The sequence below is a fragment of the Macrotis lagotis genome, chromosome 8, assembly GCF_037893015.1.
Source record: "Macrotis lagotis isolate mMagLag1 chromosome 8, bilby.v1.9.chrom.fasta, whole genome shotgun sequence".
Lineage (NCBI taxonomy): Eukaryota > Metazoa > Chordata > Mammalia > Peramelemorphia > Peramelidae > Macrotis > Macrotis lagotis.
In genome coordinates, this window is record NC_133665.1 from 42,179,557 (window position 1) to 42,196,431 (window position 16,875).

The 16,875-nt window shown below is 39.1% G+C and overlaps 1 protein-coding gene across 7 annotated transcripts in view; it reads left to right on the forward strand.

Moving 5' to 3' along the window:
* The first annotated feature begins 1,976 nt into the window (after positions 1-1,976).
* The window catches only part of STX17 (syntaxin 17), a 100,364-nt gene continuing 85,465 nt past the window's right edge, over positions 1,977-16,875 (forward strand). Inside the window, exons 1-4 of one of the 7 annotated variants that reach the window (XM_074196741.1) lie at positions 8,517-12,694; positions 14,425-14,623; positions 14,902-14,935; positions 15,325-15,506. In XM_074196741.1, coding sequence (XP_074052842.1) covers positions 15,384-15,506 — 123 coding nt within the window. In that variant the 5' untranslated portion in view covers positions 8,517-12,694; positions 14,425-14,623; positions 14,902-14,935; positions 15,325-15,383. Of the gene's footprint in view, positions 2,174-3,448; positions 3,612-3,647; positions 3,779-3,908; positions 4,287-8,516; positions 14,624-14,901; positions 14,936-15,324; positions 15,507-16,875 lie in introns of those variants that run through there. The other 6 variants (XM_074196742.1, XM_074196737.1, XM_074196744.1 and 3 more) reach the window with 6 other exon arrangements.

Genomic DNA, 16,875 nt, shown 5'->3' on the forward strand with positions numbered 1-16,875 from the left:
ACCAAACTGACCTGATTCAGCAATACCAAGGGTTGTCAAAAGACAGAATTTTTTTGCCTGTCATCATTAGCAGCACTATTCTCATATGCCTGTATTCTTACTATATGGCTAATAAAATTTCATTTCTTTATGTCTCTGAATCCCAAACTAAGTAAATGACTCTCTCTCTCTCCAGGCTGGTTGTTCTCTCATTCCTATACACCTCAGTCCCAGCCCTCTAAAATCCCACTCTGGCTCTGCTTGCTCCTTCCGATATTCTTTTTCTTCCAACAGTCACAGGTACCTGGTTCTCTGTAAATGACAATAAACTTCAAATCATACTTTCTGAAAGAGTTTAGTAACTGGTTCAAGTCTTTCTCTCCATATTTCCTGCCCTTACATTAGAGAACTTGTAGACATGTTAATGTCTCCTCAAATACTCTTAAAACTGACTTCTTCACCTCAGCTACCCAGGGATTGTCTTGATCTTGTTATCATCCCAAATTGCTCCACTTCCTAGAGCAAGAACTCTAAAAGTCCTTTATTTAATCATACCTTCCTATGATTTCATCTCTTCCCATCCCTTGCTCCTTCTACTCCTAGTCTGCATCTCACCATGAACTGTCTCAAATTAAGTTGCCCCTCAATATCCTTCTAGGCCATTACTCTTCTCTGGCTTCACTTTTTCCTCTTCCTAATATTACCTTTACGTCTGAATCCCTTGCTCTTCTTTCTTATATAATACCATGCCAAACCCCAACAAGAATGAGTACAAGGAGCAGCTAGGTGGCACAGTGGAGAGAGCATCAGCCTGGAGTCAAGAGGACCTGAGTTCAAATTTGATGTCAGACACTTAATGGCTACTTAGCAGTATGACCTTGGGCAAATCACTTAACTCCATTGCCTTGCAAAAACAAAAACAAAAAAAGAATGAGTACAATTCCTTCCTAATCCTATTTGTGTGTTGCTGAAAGAAGCTGGAAAAGAAACTATAAATTTGCTATCAAAACTCAACTGAACCCTCAGTGTAGCAAAGCAAACCTTACCTTTAAACCTTCTCTTCTCAAGCCTTCTACTCCGCCTCACCAGTCTGTCTTGAAGTCCACCCCCCACCAGTCTCACAGCTGAGGATTTCATTTGATATTGTACTGGAGAAAAAAAGTTAGGCCATTTGCCATGAGATCCCTCTCCTTACCTTCTCTACAGCTCCTACTTCTTTGACATCATCACCAAGTCTCTCCTTTACTCCAAACTTTAGAAGTAATTCTTCTCATCAAATCCAACCCCTTTATTTCATTATAGCTCATCTTCTCCAGCAAATTATCCCAACCTTCAACCCCTCTCTACCTTAATCTTCAAACTCTCCCTGAGGGCTAGTTCCTTCCCAGATGACTGAAAACTTGTTTGTCTCAAAAAATCCTTTGTAGATTCTGCCTATATATCCATCATTTATTTTTTTTCTAGCTTTTCTCCCCAAATTCCTGGAAAAAGTTGTTTACACTTCCCTTGTCTTGAGGCACTTCTTTTACTTTTTTCCTCAAGTCTTTGCTACCTCACCACTTCATTGAAAACATTAAGAACACAAGTCCTTTTCCTCGGAAGCACCTAAGTTCCTTGAGGACAGAACAATTTTACTTTTGTCTTTAGTTTCCCAGTGCCTACTTAGCAAAGTGTCCTGCCCCTCAGCCCAGAATGCATTTTGCCTCTGAAAAATCCCCAGATTCTTTCAAAACCTCAATTCAAACATCACAGGAAGCCTTTACAGATCTCTCTAACAGCGTTCCCTTCACCAGTCATTCAACAAGTATCTATCAATTTATGTGTGAAGCCCTGGGTCTCTAAGTACTAGGGAACTGCAGAAAAGTAAAAACATTGCCCTTTTAACGAGGGTAATGGTGATGCAGGTGGGAGAAGACATGGAGAGTGATCTCAGAGAGAAATCACGGAGTTGGGGTGGGGGGAGAGAGGCGGGGTCGGGGCGGGGCAGACTAGCAATGGGAAAAGGCCGGCTGGAGAAGTAGATGGGAATTGAGCTGGGCCAGTGAGGCTGAGAGAGGAGAGCTCTATAGTCCAGCTTGCCAGAGAAAAGACAAGCACTGGGAAATGGAGTGTTTTGCGAAAGGAACAAGTAACTGGTGTATCAGTGTAGCTGGATCCTAGTCCCTGGAAGAAAGAAAAGAGTATTAACAGAAAGGTAAGAGGTGACCAGGCTGTGAAAATGTGTCCTTTAAGAGTCCTATTTAAATATAAATTTTTTCTCCTCACCAGATTATAAACTCCCGAAGGCAGAGAGACTCACTTTTTTTAAAATTATTTTTTTTAGGTTTTTGTAAGGCAATGGGGTTAAGTGGCTTGCCCAAGGCCACACAGCTAGGTAATTATTAAGAGTCTGAGACGGATTTGAACCCAGGTACTCCTGAGTCCAAGGCTGGTGGTGCTCTATCCACTGCCACCTAGCCACCCCCACAGACTCACTTTTGTCTAGGACCAGGGTGACACCCAAGTGCTTCAAAGATTGCTTTCTTGATTGAAATGAGACATTCCACTGTATTCAAATCTAAATTAAATTGTATTTCACAATTCCTAAAGAAAAACATCGAAATTTTAAGAATGGTTGTTAAAAGCTGATGAACTGAGAGTGCATATTTTTTCTACTTTATTTTTCTTGTTTTTCTTCTGCAATACGGCTAATACTGAAATGTTGTGGACTTCACATCTATTAATCCATATTCAATGTCTTGATTTTTCAAGGAGTGGAGAGCAATGGGTAGAAGGAAGAGAATCTGGAACTCAATTTTTTTTTAAGTTTTTGCAAGGCAGCTGGGTCATTATTAAGTGTCTGAGGCCGAATTTGAACTCAGGTCCTCCTGACTCCAGGGCTGGTGCACTGCGCCACCTAGCTGCCCCTGGAACTCAAAATTTTGAAGATGAATGCTAAAAATGTTTGTAAATATAATTGGGTAATAATCTCAAGAAATACTTATTATAAAAAACGCTTAGTGGCAGTAACTCTTATAAAACGAAATGAGCGTCCCCACACATTTGCAATATTCATTTTATATTACGATAGAATGGTTAAAGCCAAGGTGAGTAGAACATTTTACATTTCTCCATCTCTGGAATAATTGATTTTAATTAGTTTTATGTTTTTTTGTGGTTCTTATTAGGATAAACGTAGGGCTTAAGATGATCCGTGAATTAAAAAGGGAAGAAAATTTGTTTTAAAAATTTAGACCCCTAGTTTTCTGATTTAGCAAAAAAAAAGTTTTCTCTGGGGAACTTTCAGGAACTACGGGGCTTCTGGAGGTTCCAGAGTCCAAAGAAAACAAACCTATTTACTTGGAAGTGCGGGTGGGCGGGGCTCAGGGCGTGGCGGAGGCCTCCACCACGTGAGAGTGTGTGTGTGTGGGGGCAGGGCGGCGTGTCCCCGCAGGTGCGGGCCTCGCAGTTGGCTGCCCGGGCAGTCACGCCCGCTTCCAACCCTCAACCCCGCGTGCGCGGGTTTGAACGAGGCCGAGGCCAAATACTCCAACTGACTTACGTCACCGGGTCAGAAGAAGCGGGGAGTGGCGGCGTCCGCCGGGCCGCACGCGCGCACGCTCGGTGCAAACGAGGCTCATCCGCGCCCGCCGGTGAGCGCCCAGGTTCCGGGAGCCCGAGCGGCGGCCCGCGGCCGGCCCTCCCCCCACTGCCCACCGCGCCTGCGCCACCTCGCCGGCGGCTCCTTCCGGCTGGGGCCGGGGGCGGGGGGGCGGGACGCGGGGGGAGGCCCCAGGCCCGGCAGGCGTCCGAGGGCGAGGTAAGGGGAATGTTGGGGGAGGGGGGTTGCCTAGGGACCCGAGCGTGCCGGCAGAGGGGGAGGAGCAGGAAGCGACCCGGCCGGAGGAGGAGGGCTCAGCTGGGCCGAGGTGGCCGCCCCGGGCCCCCTCCCCGCGGTGCCAGTCACTAATTTTAGGACTTGGGTTTCTATCTTGAGGGAGCTTTGAAGAGGCGTGTCCGAGGCACCGGAAGTGGTTTGGAGGAGCCTCCCCCTCCTCTCTCCGGGGGCGGGGCGGTGGAGGCTGTGACGTAGTGGAGCGTCCCGAGATAGACTTCCTTCTTTCCCTTGCCCTGTGACGTAATGGAGGGACACGTGAGGGGAATTGTTGGGGGGCTAGCTTTGGGCGCGGGGGCAATGAAACCCACGTGTCCTGTCACCAGGGAACTCAGTGGAACTATGAGAGGGAGGAAAAGAGAAGCCATGGGAGGCTGCGCGTGTGACCCCGGGGGGCTTCCCGGGCTGACCTGGAAGTAGTTGGAAAAGACAGGTGGGAAATCAGCCCCCCAAATACACCAGTGGCCGAAGGTGATAAAGGATGGCGATGGGCTTGTAAAAAAGAGCTGCGGTTGTATTGGATGTTGAAATAGTGGGAGCCGTGCAAAGGTTTTCTTTGGCATCTTGTGCAGGGGAAGGAGAGCCAGAGACCACCGAATTGGTGGCTTGAGTTAAACCTGTTATATGTATTTTATATATATTATATATTATACCTATAAACCACCTCCTCTTGCCCTCATTTTCTGTTTCCTGTGTTTGATATTCAAAGCCCCTGATAGCCTAGCCCCCTTCTACCTTCCCAGACTTCTTAAACTTTACTACTCACTGACCAGGACCCTTTGATCCAGTGACCCTGGCCTTCTGGCTGGACGTTTGCATTCTCAGCTCTCAGCATGTTCTCTGACCATTCTCCCCCTCAGCTTAGTTTACTGTCCCTCCTTGGTTTTATGCCCCCCACATCCTTTGTTTTATAGAAAGTCTTTCCCAACCCCTCTTACTGTCTTCCCACTGTTAAATATTTTCTGTTTATTGTGTGTATCTAGCTTGCTTTATAAATATTTGTTTGCAGATTATCTCCCCCACCACCCCATTTAGATTGTAAACTCCTTCTGAGGGCAGGGACTCTTCTTCTTACTCTCTGTCTCCCCCTTTGCTTAGCATAGAGACACAGTGAAAGTTTGCTGTTAAAAATTGACCATGTACTAGGACATAAAGACCTAATGATCAACTGCAGAAAGGCAGAAATAGTGAATACATCTTTCTCAGATCACAATACAATAAAAGTCATATGCAATACTGGGCCAAGGAGATATAGACCCAGAGCAAATTGGAAACTGAATAACCCCATTTTAAAAAATGAGTGGGCCAAAAAACAAAGTATAGAAAGAATGAACCATTTTATCCTAGATAATGATAATAATGAAACAACATACCAAAACCTATGGGATTCATTCAAACTAACTCTCAGGGGATATATTATAGCTCTAAATGCTTACATGAATAAATTTGAGAAAGGAAATCAATGAACTAAACATTCAACTAAAAAAATTAGAGAAAGAACAAATCAAAAAATCCCCAATTAAATACCAAATTAGAAATTCTAAAAATTAAAGGAGAAATTAATAAAATCGAAAGCAAAAAAACTATTGAATTAATAAAACCAAAAGTTGGCATTATGAAAAATCCAATAAAATTGATAAACCTCTGGTCAATTTGATTAAAAGAAAGAAGAAAACCAAATTGCTAGTATCATAAATGAAAAAGGTGAACTCGCCACCAATGCGGAGGAAATTAAAGTAATAATTCAAAATTATTTTGCCCAACTCTATGCCAATAAATTTGATAATCTAAGTGAAATGGATGAATGTTTACAAAAATATAAGTTGCCCAGGTTAAATGAAGAAGAGATTAAATACCTAAACAACCCTATCTCAGAAAAAAAAATTCAACAAGCCATTATTGAACTCCCTAAAAAAAAATCTCCAGGGCCTGATGGATTCACAAGTGAATTCTACCAAACATTTAAGGAACAATTGGTTTCAACCCTATACAAACTCTTTGGAAAAATAGGGAAAGATGGAACTCTGCCTAATTCTTTCTATGAAACCAATATGGTACTGTTACCTAAACCAGGAAGAGTTAAAACAGAGAAAGAAAATTATAGACCTATTTCCCTGATGAATATAGATGCAAAAATCCTAAATAAAATCTTAGCAAAACGATTACAACAAGTCATCACTAGGATACTACATTATGATGAAGTAGGGTTTATTCCAGGAATGCAGGGTTGTTTTAATACTAGGAAAACTGTTAGGTTTGTTGTTGATATAATTGAGTATACTATCAGAAACCATATGATCATATCAATAGATGCTGAAAAAGCTTTTGACAAAATACAGCATCCATTCCTATTAAAAACACTAGAGAGTGTAGGAATAAATGGACTGTTCCTTAAAATAATTAGCAGTATCTATCTGAAACCATCAACAAGCATTATATTCAATGGTGAGAGGCTAGAGCCATTCCCAATAAGATCAAGGGTGAAACAAGGGTGCCTATTATCACCACTGCTATTCAATATTGTATTAGAAATGTTAGCAGCAGCAATTAGAGAAGAAAAAGAAATTGAAGGAATTAGAATTGGGAAGGAAGAGACAAAACTCTTACTCTTTGCAGATGACATGATGGTCTACTTAGAGAATCCTAAGAAATCATCCAAAAAACTACTGGAAACAATTAGCAATTTTAGCAAAGTTGCAGGTTATAAAATAAACCCTTATAAATCCTCAACTTTTCTATATATGTCTAGCAAGATACAGCAGGAAAAGCTAGAAAGAGAAATCCCATTCAAAGTAACCTCAGACAATATAAAATATTTGGGAGTCTATTTTCCAAGACAGACTCAGAATCTTTTTGAAAACAATTATAAAACACTTCTCACACAAATTAAATCAGATTTAAATAACTGGGCAAATATCAACTGCTCATGGATAGGTAGAGCTAATATAATAAAAATGACAATTCTACCAAAACTAAACTATCTGTTTAGTGCCCTATCAAAATTCCAAAAAAATTACTTTAACGAGTTAGAAAAAATTGTAAGTAAATTCATATGGAGCAATAAAAAGTCAAGAATTGCCAGGAGCTTAATGAAAAAAAGTGCAAAAGAAGGTGGCTTAGCCCTACCTGATCTAAAATTATAAAGCATCAGTCATCAAAACTGTTTGGTATTGGCTAAGAAATAGAGTGGTGGACCAGTGGAATAGACTAGGTGTAAAAGCAGGAGAGGAGTATAGTAAGCTGCTGTTTGATAAACCCAAAGAGTCTGGCCATTGGGATAAAAACTGCTGGGATAATTGGAAGTTAGTATGGAAGAAACTTAGATTAGACCAACACCTCACACCCTTTACCAAGATAAAATCCAAATTGTTACAGGACATAGAAATAAAAAAACAATACTGTAAGCAAATTAGAAGATCAAGGACTAGTCTACCTGTCAGATCTATGGAAAGGGGAACAGTTTATGACTAAGGAGGAATTAGAGAACATCACCAAAAACCAATTAGATGATTTCGATTACATTAAATTAAAAAGCTTTTGCACAGATAAAACCAATGTAACCAAGATCAAAAGAAATGTAGTAAATTGGGAAACAATCTTTACAACTAATGATTCTGACAAAGAACTCATTTCTAAAATATACAGAGAACTGAGTCATATTTTTAAAACAAAAAGCCATTCCCCAATTGACAAATGGTCAAAGGATATGCAAAGGCAATTTACAGATGAGATCAAAGCAATTCATAGCCATATGAAAAACTGCTCTAAATCATTAATTATTAGAGAAATGCAAATTAAAGCTTCTCTGAGGTACCACCTCACACCTCTCAGATTGGCCAATATGACCAGGAAGGATAATGATCATTGTTGGAAGGGTTATGGGAAATCTCGGACACTACTACACTGTTGGTGGAGCTGTGAACTCATCCAACCCTTCTGGAGAGCTATTTGGAACTATGCCCAAAGGGCAACAAAAATGTGCATACCCTTTGACCCAGAAATACCACTACTGGGTCTGTACCCTGAAGAGATGATGAAAAAAGGGTAAAAACATTACTTGTACAAAAATATTTATAGCAGCCCTGTTTGTGGTGGCAAAGAACTGGAAATCAAGTAAATGTCCTTCAACTGGGGAATGGCTTAGCAAACTGGTATATGTATGTCATGGAACACTACTGTTCTATTAGAAACCAGGAGGGATGGGATTTCAAGGAAGCCTGAAGGGATTTGCATGAACTGATGCTGCCTGAGATGAGCAGAATCAGAAAAACACTGTACACCCTAACAGCAATATGGGAGTGATGATCAACCTTGAAGAACTTGCTCATTCCATCAGGGCAACAATCAGGAACAATATTGGGCTGTCTGCAAAGGAGAGTGCCATCTGTATCCAGATAAGGAGCTGTGGAGTTTGAACAACGCGCAAGGACTATTTCCTTTAATTTAGGAAAAAACATATCTTATTGTCTGATCTTACTACCTCTTAGACTTCTCTTCTTTAAGGATATGATTTCTCTCTCATCACACTCAATTTGCATCAAGGTACAACATGGAAACAAAGTAAGGACTGACAGAGTGCTTTCCATGGGGGGGGGGGCATGGGGAGGGAAGCAAGATTGGGGGAAAATTGTAAAACTCAAATAATATCTTTAATAAAAATAAATTAAAAAAAGAAAGTTTGCTGTTGTCTGAGTGGTATTAGAATTGTTAAATCTAACCACTGTGTCTTAGAATTTGCAGCCCAAGATTTTTTCTTAGAGATTATCTTTGGATTCTTTACAACTGGTTTTTGTATCCTTTTTTTTTTTTAAAGGTTTTTGCAAGGCAAATGGGGTTAAATGGCTTGCCCAAGGCCACACAGGTAGGTAAATTATTAAGTGTCTGAGATTGGATTTGAACTCAGGTACTCCTGACTCCAGGGCTGGTGCTTTATCCACTATGCCACCTAGCCGCCCCGCTGGTTTTTGTATTTTTAAGAGGCCATTTTGGGCACCTGTCTTTGTATTACCGCTTCCAGCATGATTTTCAGATTTTTGACATTCTAGGAGAACTATGCAGTCTGTCTTCGAGGTAAATGTGTTTTGCTTTGTATTGACATAACAAATGAGCTTTAAAAATAACATAGCATTTCTCTTCTTTCAGATTGAACTTCATTTTATTATTTTTATATTCTCAATCATTTTACTTCTATTTTGTTTTTTGAATAGAGTCACCATCCTTGGAATCAGGTATTCTGTTTTGTAAGATCTAAAGTCTGCTTTTTTTCCTCTTAACATCCCTTCAAGATTCTTATTTCTCAGGGACGGCTAGCTGTCACAGTGGATAGAGCACCGGCCCTGGAGTCAGGAGTAGCTGAGTTCAACTCTGGCCTCAGACACTTAATAATTACCTAGCTGTGTGGCCTTGGGGCAAGCCACTCCACCCCATTTGCCTTGCAAAAAAAAAAGGGGGGGAGATTCTTATTTCTCTCAATTCAGGAACACCCTGTTTAGGTTCCATGCTATCTTGGAAATTTGTAGGCTCCTCTGCTCCATTGGGTGTTAGTTCAATTTCCTTCTTTTACAAGATTCACTTAGAGATATTTGAACTCATTTTAGCTATCTTGGTGACCATCTTCCTTTCTGTTTGAACCCTGTTGAATTATCAACTTGTACTCTGGGTTTTTGACTGATTTTCCTTCCTTCAGAGATCTTTGGTAATTTCAGTTTTTTTCCCTTTATATTTATCACTCACTTCCTGATCCCCAAGATCTCTTCAAAGTCATTTAAGTTTCCAATATAGGGAAATTCACTTTTTAACAACTTCAGTCATACCACAAAGTGATTTCTTGAGGGAAAGAGCTAGTTGCTAGCTAGCCCCCTTTTCTTTGAATCTGTAGTAGCCTGACTTACATTTTGACACCTGTCTCAGGAATAGCATGTTTGCCTGTATCCACTCCCCTAACCACCTCCTTCAAGGGAATGAGCAGGGTTGAGGTCTGATGCTTACTGTCAGCAGATGATGGAGTGAAGATAGAAAGTGTGTTGTCAGAGACTGTGACATCAAGGAAATTGCTGAGTGGATCCTAAGAACACTTAATGATAGAATGATTTGTGCTGCCCTGCCAGAGTATGGGGGCTGGTGGAGTAGAGGATGTTGAATGAGTGAGTTAGGAATAAGGAATTAGCCCATTTGTTCATTGAATTGTTACCTCATTAGGTTTCTTAGTATCTTGGCCTAAGGAGCTATCTGTAATTCCTTTCTGCTTTAATGAAATGAGGAGTTTAGACTCAGGGTATCTCCAAGATCCCTTCTAGTTCTCAATCCTCTGGTTAGCTTTCAAAAAAAAAGATGGAAATTGGGCAGAATTAGTCCTAAAAAAAGGATTAATAATTATTTTGTAACAAAATGTAAGGATAGGATTTCATTGCAGCTTTCTTGGGGAATATGATAAGGAAACATCTAAAGAATAATGAATGAATTTCTCAACTGCAGTTAGAGCCTAGTTGATGGTGGACAACATGTATTTGTTGTGATGAGACTATCCTATTTCCTTATCAAGCTTGTAAATACCAGGACTTAAACTTTCTTTCTATTCGATTATAGCATCTAGCACAGTGAATATTTATACGTTGTAGTAATCTTTTTTGATTGTTACACCTTCAGTTTTTCAAACTGTCACTTGGCTTAATGTTTTAGCATTGTCTTAATGACTCTATCTCTAGTTTTTCAAACAGACATTTGACATTGTTTTGGGATTCATTTTTATGTGCAAAACATAGTAGTCTTCCACTAAAGTCCTTCAGTGTTTTATTGGATCATAAAGAGAACTCTGCATTCTCACTGTCAGTTCCAATTCAGTGCATACTATATCGCATATATTGACAGACTGCAAAGTGTAGCCCAAGTAATGAACTGTATGTCTGACTTCACAAGAGTAGGTTATCTAAATTCCTTCTTCTTGTTGTTTGTCCTTTGTTTTGGAAGAGAACCATGATATGAGGAAAATGATGCCATGACTTGAAAGCCATGACTTGGATTTAAGTGAGGGAGGGCTGTGCAGAGTCATTAGCTTCACTTCTGTCTCTGGAGCCATCTGGGCAAAGTGGCAAAATATAGATCAGGATGACTGAAGGTGGTCCTGGATGCATTGAGAGACCTTGACCTTTTTGACCTAAGGTCTTTTGTAGGTGTCAGTAATTAAGATTTGGTAAAAAATGAAGCAAAAAAAAAGTCTTCTTTTACCTAGTCAAATAAACAAATCAATTTGGGAAGGGAAGACTCTCAGGGTTTCTGGACAAAACAGAAATTATTGCTATTTACTTTCACTCTGAGCAATTAGGTACTCAGTGAGAACCAGAGTGATATGGGTTTAAGATATGGTCCTTAAGAAAAAAATCTTGTGGATAAACCCCAAGCTATCAAGTGACATTTCAGAGATAACAATTTACATTCCTTTGGGCAGAGCACCACATTTGATACCCTATATGGTCTGAGAAAGGGACTGCATTGCCTAACTGGAAATGCCTCAGTGGGGCAGCCTAATACTACATGCAGGTTGTTGTTTGTCCTTCCTTCTTGAAGAGGACCATGACCTCAGGAAGGTAATGCCAGGGTCTTGAAAATGAATTAGATTTAAGTGAGGGGGAGCTGTGCAAAGTCATCAGCAGCCTCACTTTCTCCTCATCTAAATTCATTGAGTCTTAGAGTTAGAAGGAACCTTGGAGGTCTTCTAATCTAACTGGTATTTAAGAATCCACAGCATACCAAACATGAAAGCATTTAACCTTTGATTGAAGATTACTACGAAAGGAGGAATCGTAATCTGAGCCAACTAATTTAGTTTTTTGGATAGCTCTAATTGTTGGGAATTTTTTCCTTACATCAAATCTAAAATTTGCTTCTTTAAAATTTCTATCCATTGGTCATCCTCTGCTCTCTTAGGCCAAGCTGAACAAATCAAGTCCCTCTTCTACATGACAACCTTATATCTAGAGAAATAGGGGGAAGAAGAGTTATTTTATAACTTTACATCTATTTCTTCTCCTATGTTACCACATCTGCTATGCTCTAAATCTTCTGAGTATGGGATCACTTAGATTTTTTTTTTGCTTTTTGTAAGGCAATGGGGTTAAGTGACTTGCCCAAAGTCACACAGCTAGGTAATTATTAAGTGTCTGAGGTCAGATTTGAACTCAGATCCTCCTGATTTCAGGGCCCATGCTCAGTCATTTAGATATTAACTAAGAAAGCATCCAGAAGCAAAATCTCAATACTTACAATTTTTATAGAGATTCTTCATTAATTCAACTATAGGATGACAAGATTTCCAACTACAGCTAAAACAGCTGGACATAAAGCTGACTTTAAATCAGGAAGACCTGAGTTCTAAGTCTTGACTGATATTACCAATATGTACCTCAGTTTCCTTGTCCGCGACCTCTGTGATTCCTTTCAGCTTTATATCTATTGATCCCAGTTATCAAAGATCAGTGCCACATCATAGAAGGCTTACAGTCTGAATCAATGAAGGACATACTCAGACTGGTGAAGTCACAGAGGTTTGAAGTATTTAAGCATAGTAACCAGTCAATTATTAGGAAACATTTATTAAGGCTTATGATGTCCCAAGTACTCTTAAGTGTTGAAGTTATACAAAGAGGAAGAAGACACTCCTTGTCCCCAAGAAGCTCATAGTTTAATGTAGAATACAAGCAAAAAACTAAGTATATACAAATAAAGTTATATACAGGATAGTGAGGAAATGATTAGAAAAGAAATTGAGAGAGGTTGGTAGAGGCTTCCTAGAAGATGGAATTTTATTTGGGACTTAAAAGGAGCCAGGGAAGCTAGTCAAAAGAGGTAAGAAGGGTGAGCATTTCAGAAATGACAGACAAGCAGAGAATGCCTGGAGCTAAGAGATAAGAATGTCTTGTTCTTGGAACATCTAGGAGACTGGTGTTAAAATGGATTAAAGGGGAGCCACTGGATTTTGTTGAGAATGGGGGTGATGTGGTCAGACCTGCACTCAAAGAAAATCACTTTAGTGGATGAGTGGAGAATGAATTTGCATCTAGAAAGACTTTAGCCAGGAAGACACATTAACAAGTTGAGGCACAAGCAGATGAGGTCTTGCATCATAGTGGTGGCAGTTTCCAAGGAGAGTAGGGAGTATATTTAAGAGATATTACAAAAGTAACTACCAACAGGATTGGACAACAGATTGGATGGATGACAGGACTTGAAAGATAGTGGGGAGACAAGGATAACGCTTGGATCATGAGCCTGGGGGACTAGTAGAGTGGTATTGCCCCCTATAGGGGGGCAAGTAGGATTTGAGGGAAAATATTACATTCCATTTTAGATATCCATTTTAGACAATTTAAGATGTCTGCTGGATATCCAAAAGACTTTACATGATGTAAGACTGAAGATCAAAAGAAAAATTAGGACAGGATAGGTGTATTTGAGAATCATCAGCTTAGAGATGGTAATTTAATCCATAGGAGCTGATGAAATCACCAGGTAAAGTAGTTTAGAGGAAGAAAAGGACCCAGGACAGAGTGCTGAGTGACACCCACAGTTAAGAGAATGATGATGATCTAGCATAGGACTGTCAGTTTTAAAAGTTTTTATTGAAACAATAGAAAATGAGAGCTGTGCATTTAGTAAACCCACAGGCAGGCGGCATAAAATCACATTGTGGGCTATATTTTGGACAGCCCTGATGTAGCAAATGATACTGAGAAGGAACAGTGAGAGGTAAGGAGTTAAGAAAGAGTAGTGACTGAAAAACTCAGGAGAAAAATATTACCAAGAGGCTGATCAGTAGTGTTGAAAACTGCAGAAAAGGTCAAGGAAAATGAGGATTTCAAAAAAGTCATTATATTTTTGTGGGGTTTGGGGTTTTTTTGTTCTTTGCAGGGGGCAATAAAGAGACCATTGGTAATTTTGTAGAGGAAAATGAGGACAAAAGTCATATTATAATAACTTAAGAGAATGAGGAAAGTGGAAGCACCTATTATAGATTATATTTTCAAGTTTAACCACAAAAGATAGAACATAGAACAATAGCTATCAGCAATAGAAGGATCAAATGAATGTTTTGTTTTGTTTTTCAGGATAGAGGAATAGTGGCCATGTTTGTAGGAAGTAGTGAAAGAGCCAATAGAGAGGGAGAGATTGAAAATAAGTGAAAGTGATAACAGAGGGGGTAATCTGTTTAGGAGAAAGGATGAAATGGGATCTTTTGTAGCTAGAGGGGTTAGACTTGGTAAGGAATAATGCCACTTCTTTGTGTGAGACTGGTGAAGGAGGAGACAATGGTAGAAGATGTGTGATTTGAGATGAGGAATAGTGGAGAAGAGAGAGTTCAAGGCAAATGGCCTAAATTTTTTTTGTACAAGGTGGGGCTAAGGGAAGCCATTAAAGGTTGATAAGGATATAAAAAGGTTTGGAAGAGCCTTTGTGGAGAGTGGAAGAGTGAATTGATGAGAATAGGATTGCTTAGGAGCAGTGAGGGCATGGTAAGATTGCAAAACAAATCTGTAATAGACTGGAATCCTATTGGTTTCATGATTTTTCCCCCTTAGTTCAGCAGCAGGCAGCACTTGTAAAAAAGTGAAGATGGTGCATGGGTAGGAGTGGCTTGGGTGCAATCAGTAGTATGATTCTCAAGAGAAGAGGAGAGTGGAGATTTGTACTGGTCAAAATGAGGGAAAGAGGAGAGAGTGGTTAATGCAGGGATCATCACCTGGGAAAGAACTGAGGAATCAAAGGATTGGAGTCATGGTATGTACAAAGAAAGTTTGGTAAGGAAAGGCAGAAAGAGAGATGAAGAGCCAATAGATTAAAGTCAGAAAGAAGATTTTTAGAATGCAGAACATGGAATTGGGGGGGGGTGTATTTGTGGGTGATGATAAGATCAAGAATATTAGCCTCTTTGAGTTTGGTAGAAGAGTAGATAATGGTTTGAAGTAGTTAGCATGTATAAAATTAAAAAATAACTTGTTTAATGAATGCACAATTTAATACCATAAAATTTTGTCTTCATACATTTCTATTTACAGAACAAGTAAAACCTTGCATGAGAAAGTTTAAAAGGTGAATATTTGTAAATGTGAGTTAATGTTAAAGTAAATAGTTATTTGTAGTTGTAGAAAAGAACCACAAAATTGTTACAGAAATCTTTATCAGCAATTTCATTTTGGGAAACTTAGCTTACATATACGTTCTAAACGATTTTCAGCACATGGTTACATAATTATCTTGTTATTGTTAGAAAGTGAAACATTTTGTTTTCTTTGGTACAAAATATTCTCAGAAATGTTAAGAGGTAGGTTTTCATTTTGAGTTTTAGTTACATTCAGTAGTATTTTCTTTAAATGTCTTATACTTTTTTTTTTAGAAATTAGAAAATAGACTTTTCTTATTTTAATTAAGTCATGGAAGTTGATTACCAAATGTGTGCTTAAATAAATATTTATTTTTAGGTTTTGCTAGTAAGTGGAGAAAGCAACTAGGGCAAGTGGTGACACATCTCTACTTTACGATGTCTGAAGATGAAGAAAGAGTGAAATTGCGCCGGGTTGAGCCAGCTATCCAAAAATTCATTAAAGTTGTAATCCCAACGGACCTGGAAAGGTTGAGAAAACATCAGATAAATATTGAGAAGGTGAGCCCCTTCATTTTTCTATCATGGGGGAAACAGTTACATAGGTCTACTTTTATTTATTGTGGATTTTAACTAAATTTGAAATATTAGATGAGATGCTTTACTGAAACACCTGGCTCCTGTTGATTTAACAATGGGTTTATTTTATCTATTGGTTTTTCTGTTCTGCAAATATGTCACTCATGGAGGATTTCTTTAGGAAAGGATATAGGAACATAGCCTGCAGATTTTTTATTAGTCTATATTGATTTATTAGACTATTAGTAATTAAAATACATAACCTATCCAACCACATTTTCTTGTACTTCAATGATAAGGAGCAACTGTCCTATTCTCTGATTTTTAGCTCTTGGCTTACTTTTTTTTGTGTCTTGGAAAGTTTTTAGACTTCAGAGTCTTAATAGTTAGCAGCACCTTTTTTTTGCAGATTAAAATGATAACTGATTGTTTCAGGTGTTACCTCCTATAAGATTCTTTTCCTGATCTGCCAGGTTGTCAGTGTTGTCACCATCCTCTTGAAATGCTTTGTGTTTATTCTGTGTATTTTTTTTTACATATTTGTCTCTGCATGTGCTGTATTCTTCCTCCCCAGGGATATATAGGATGTTTTATTTTGTTTTTGTATTCCCAACACCTAGCATATTCCATGACATATAGTAGATATAATAAATTTAATTGGTTCTTGATAACAAATTGATGTTACTGTTACAAAAGGATATCTTAACCTAATCATTTCACTCAGAGATAGCATTTTAGAGAAGAAAAAGAGGTCTATGACATTTCCCAGAGACCAGTTTAGGGATGGAAGGACATAATTGGTAATAGTGGTAATGGAATCCAAACTGACTGGAGTACAAACTAACCAGAGACTGGGTAGAAAAGGAACTTCATGATTGGAGGGGATATCAGATTGGGCATTGATTATACTGGGGTGATGAGTAGTTGAACAGGCAGAAAACTTTGGGTTAGTAAAAGAGTGGGGATAAAATGGAGGATGAGATCTTGAAGCAGACCCCTGAAAAGAGGTGGAGCCATCAGACTCCATACAGATCAAGTAAAGATCCCTTAAGATTCCTGCTACATGTAGCCTAAAAGATCTACTACCCCTTTAAAAGAAGGGGAAGAAACAATACAATGTTGTCCAAACAGATAGACTAAAGCCTCTAAAGCATTCTCTTCCCTAATACCTTGGTTTGACTTTCTGATCTGGCTCTAATATTCATAGCTTGCCTTGGTTTCTCCTGATCCTGACTTTTCCCATCTATAAGTATATTGTGAGTATATCTTGTTAATAATCCTTACCACAGGCTTTCTGGCAGTGTTGTTGTTGCCAGCCATAGTTATGTCCCTTTCTCTATTATTTTGGCCA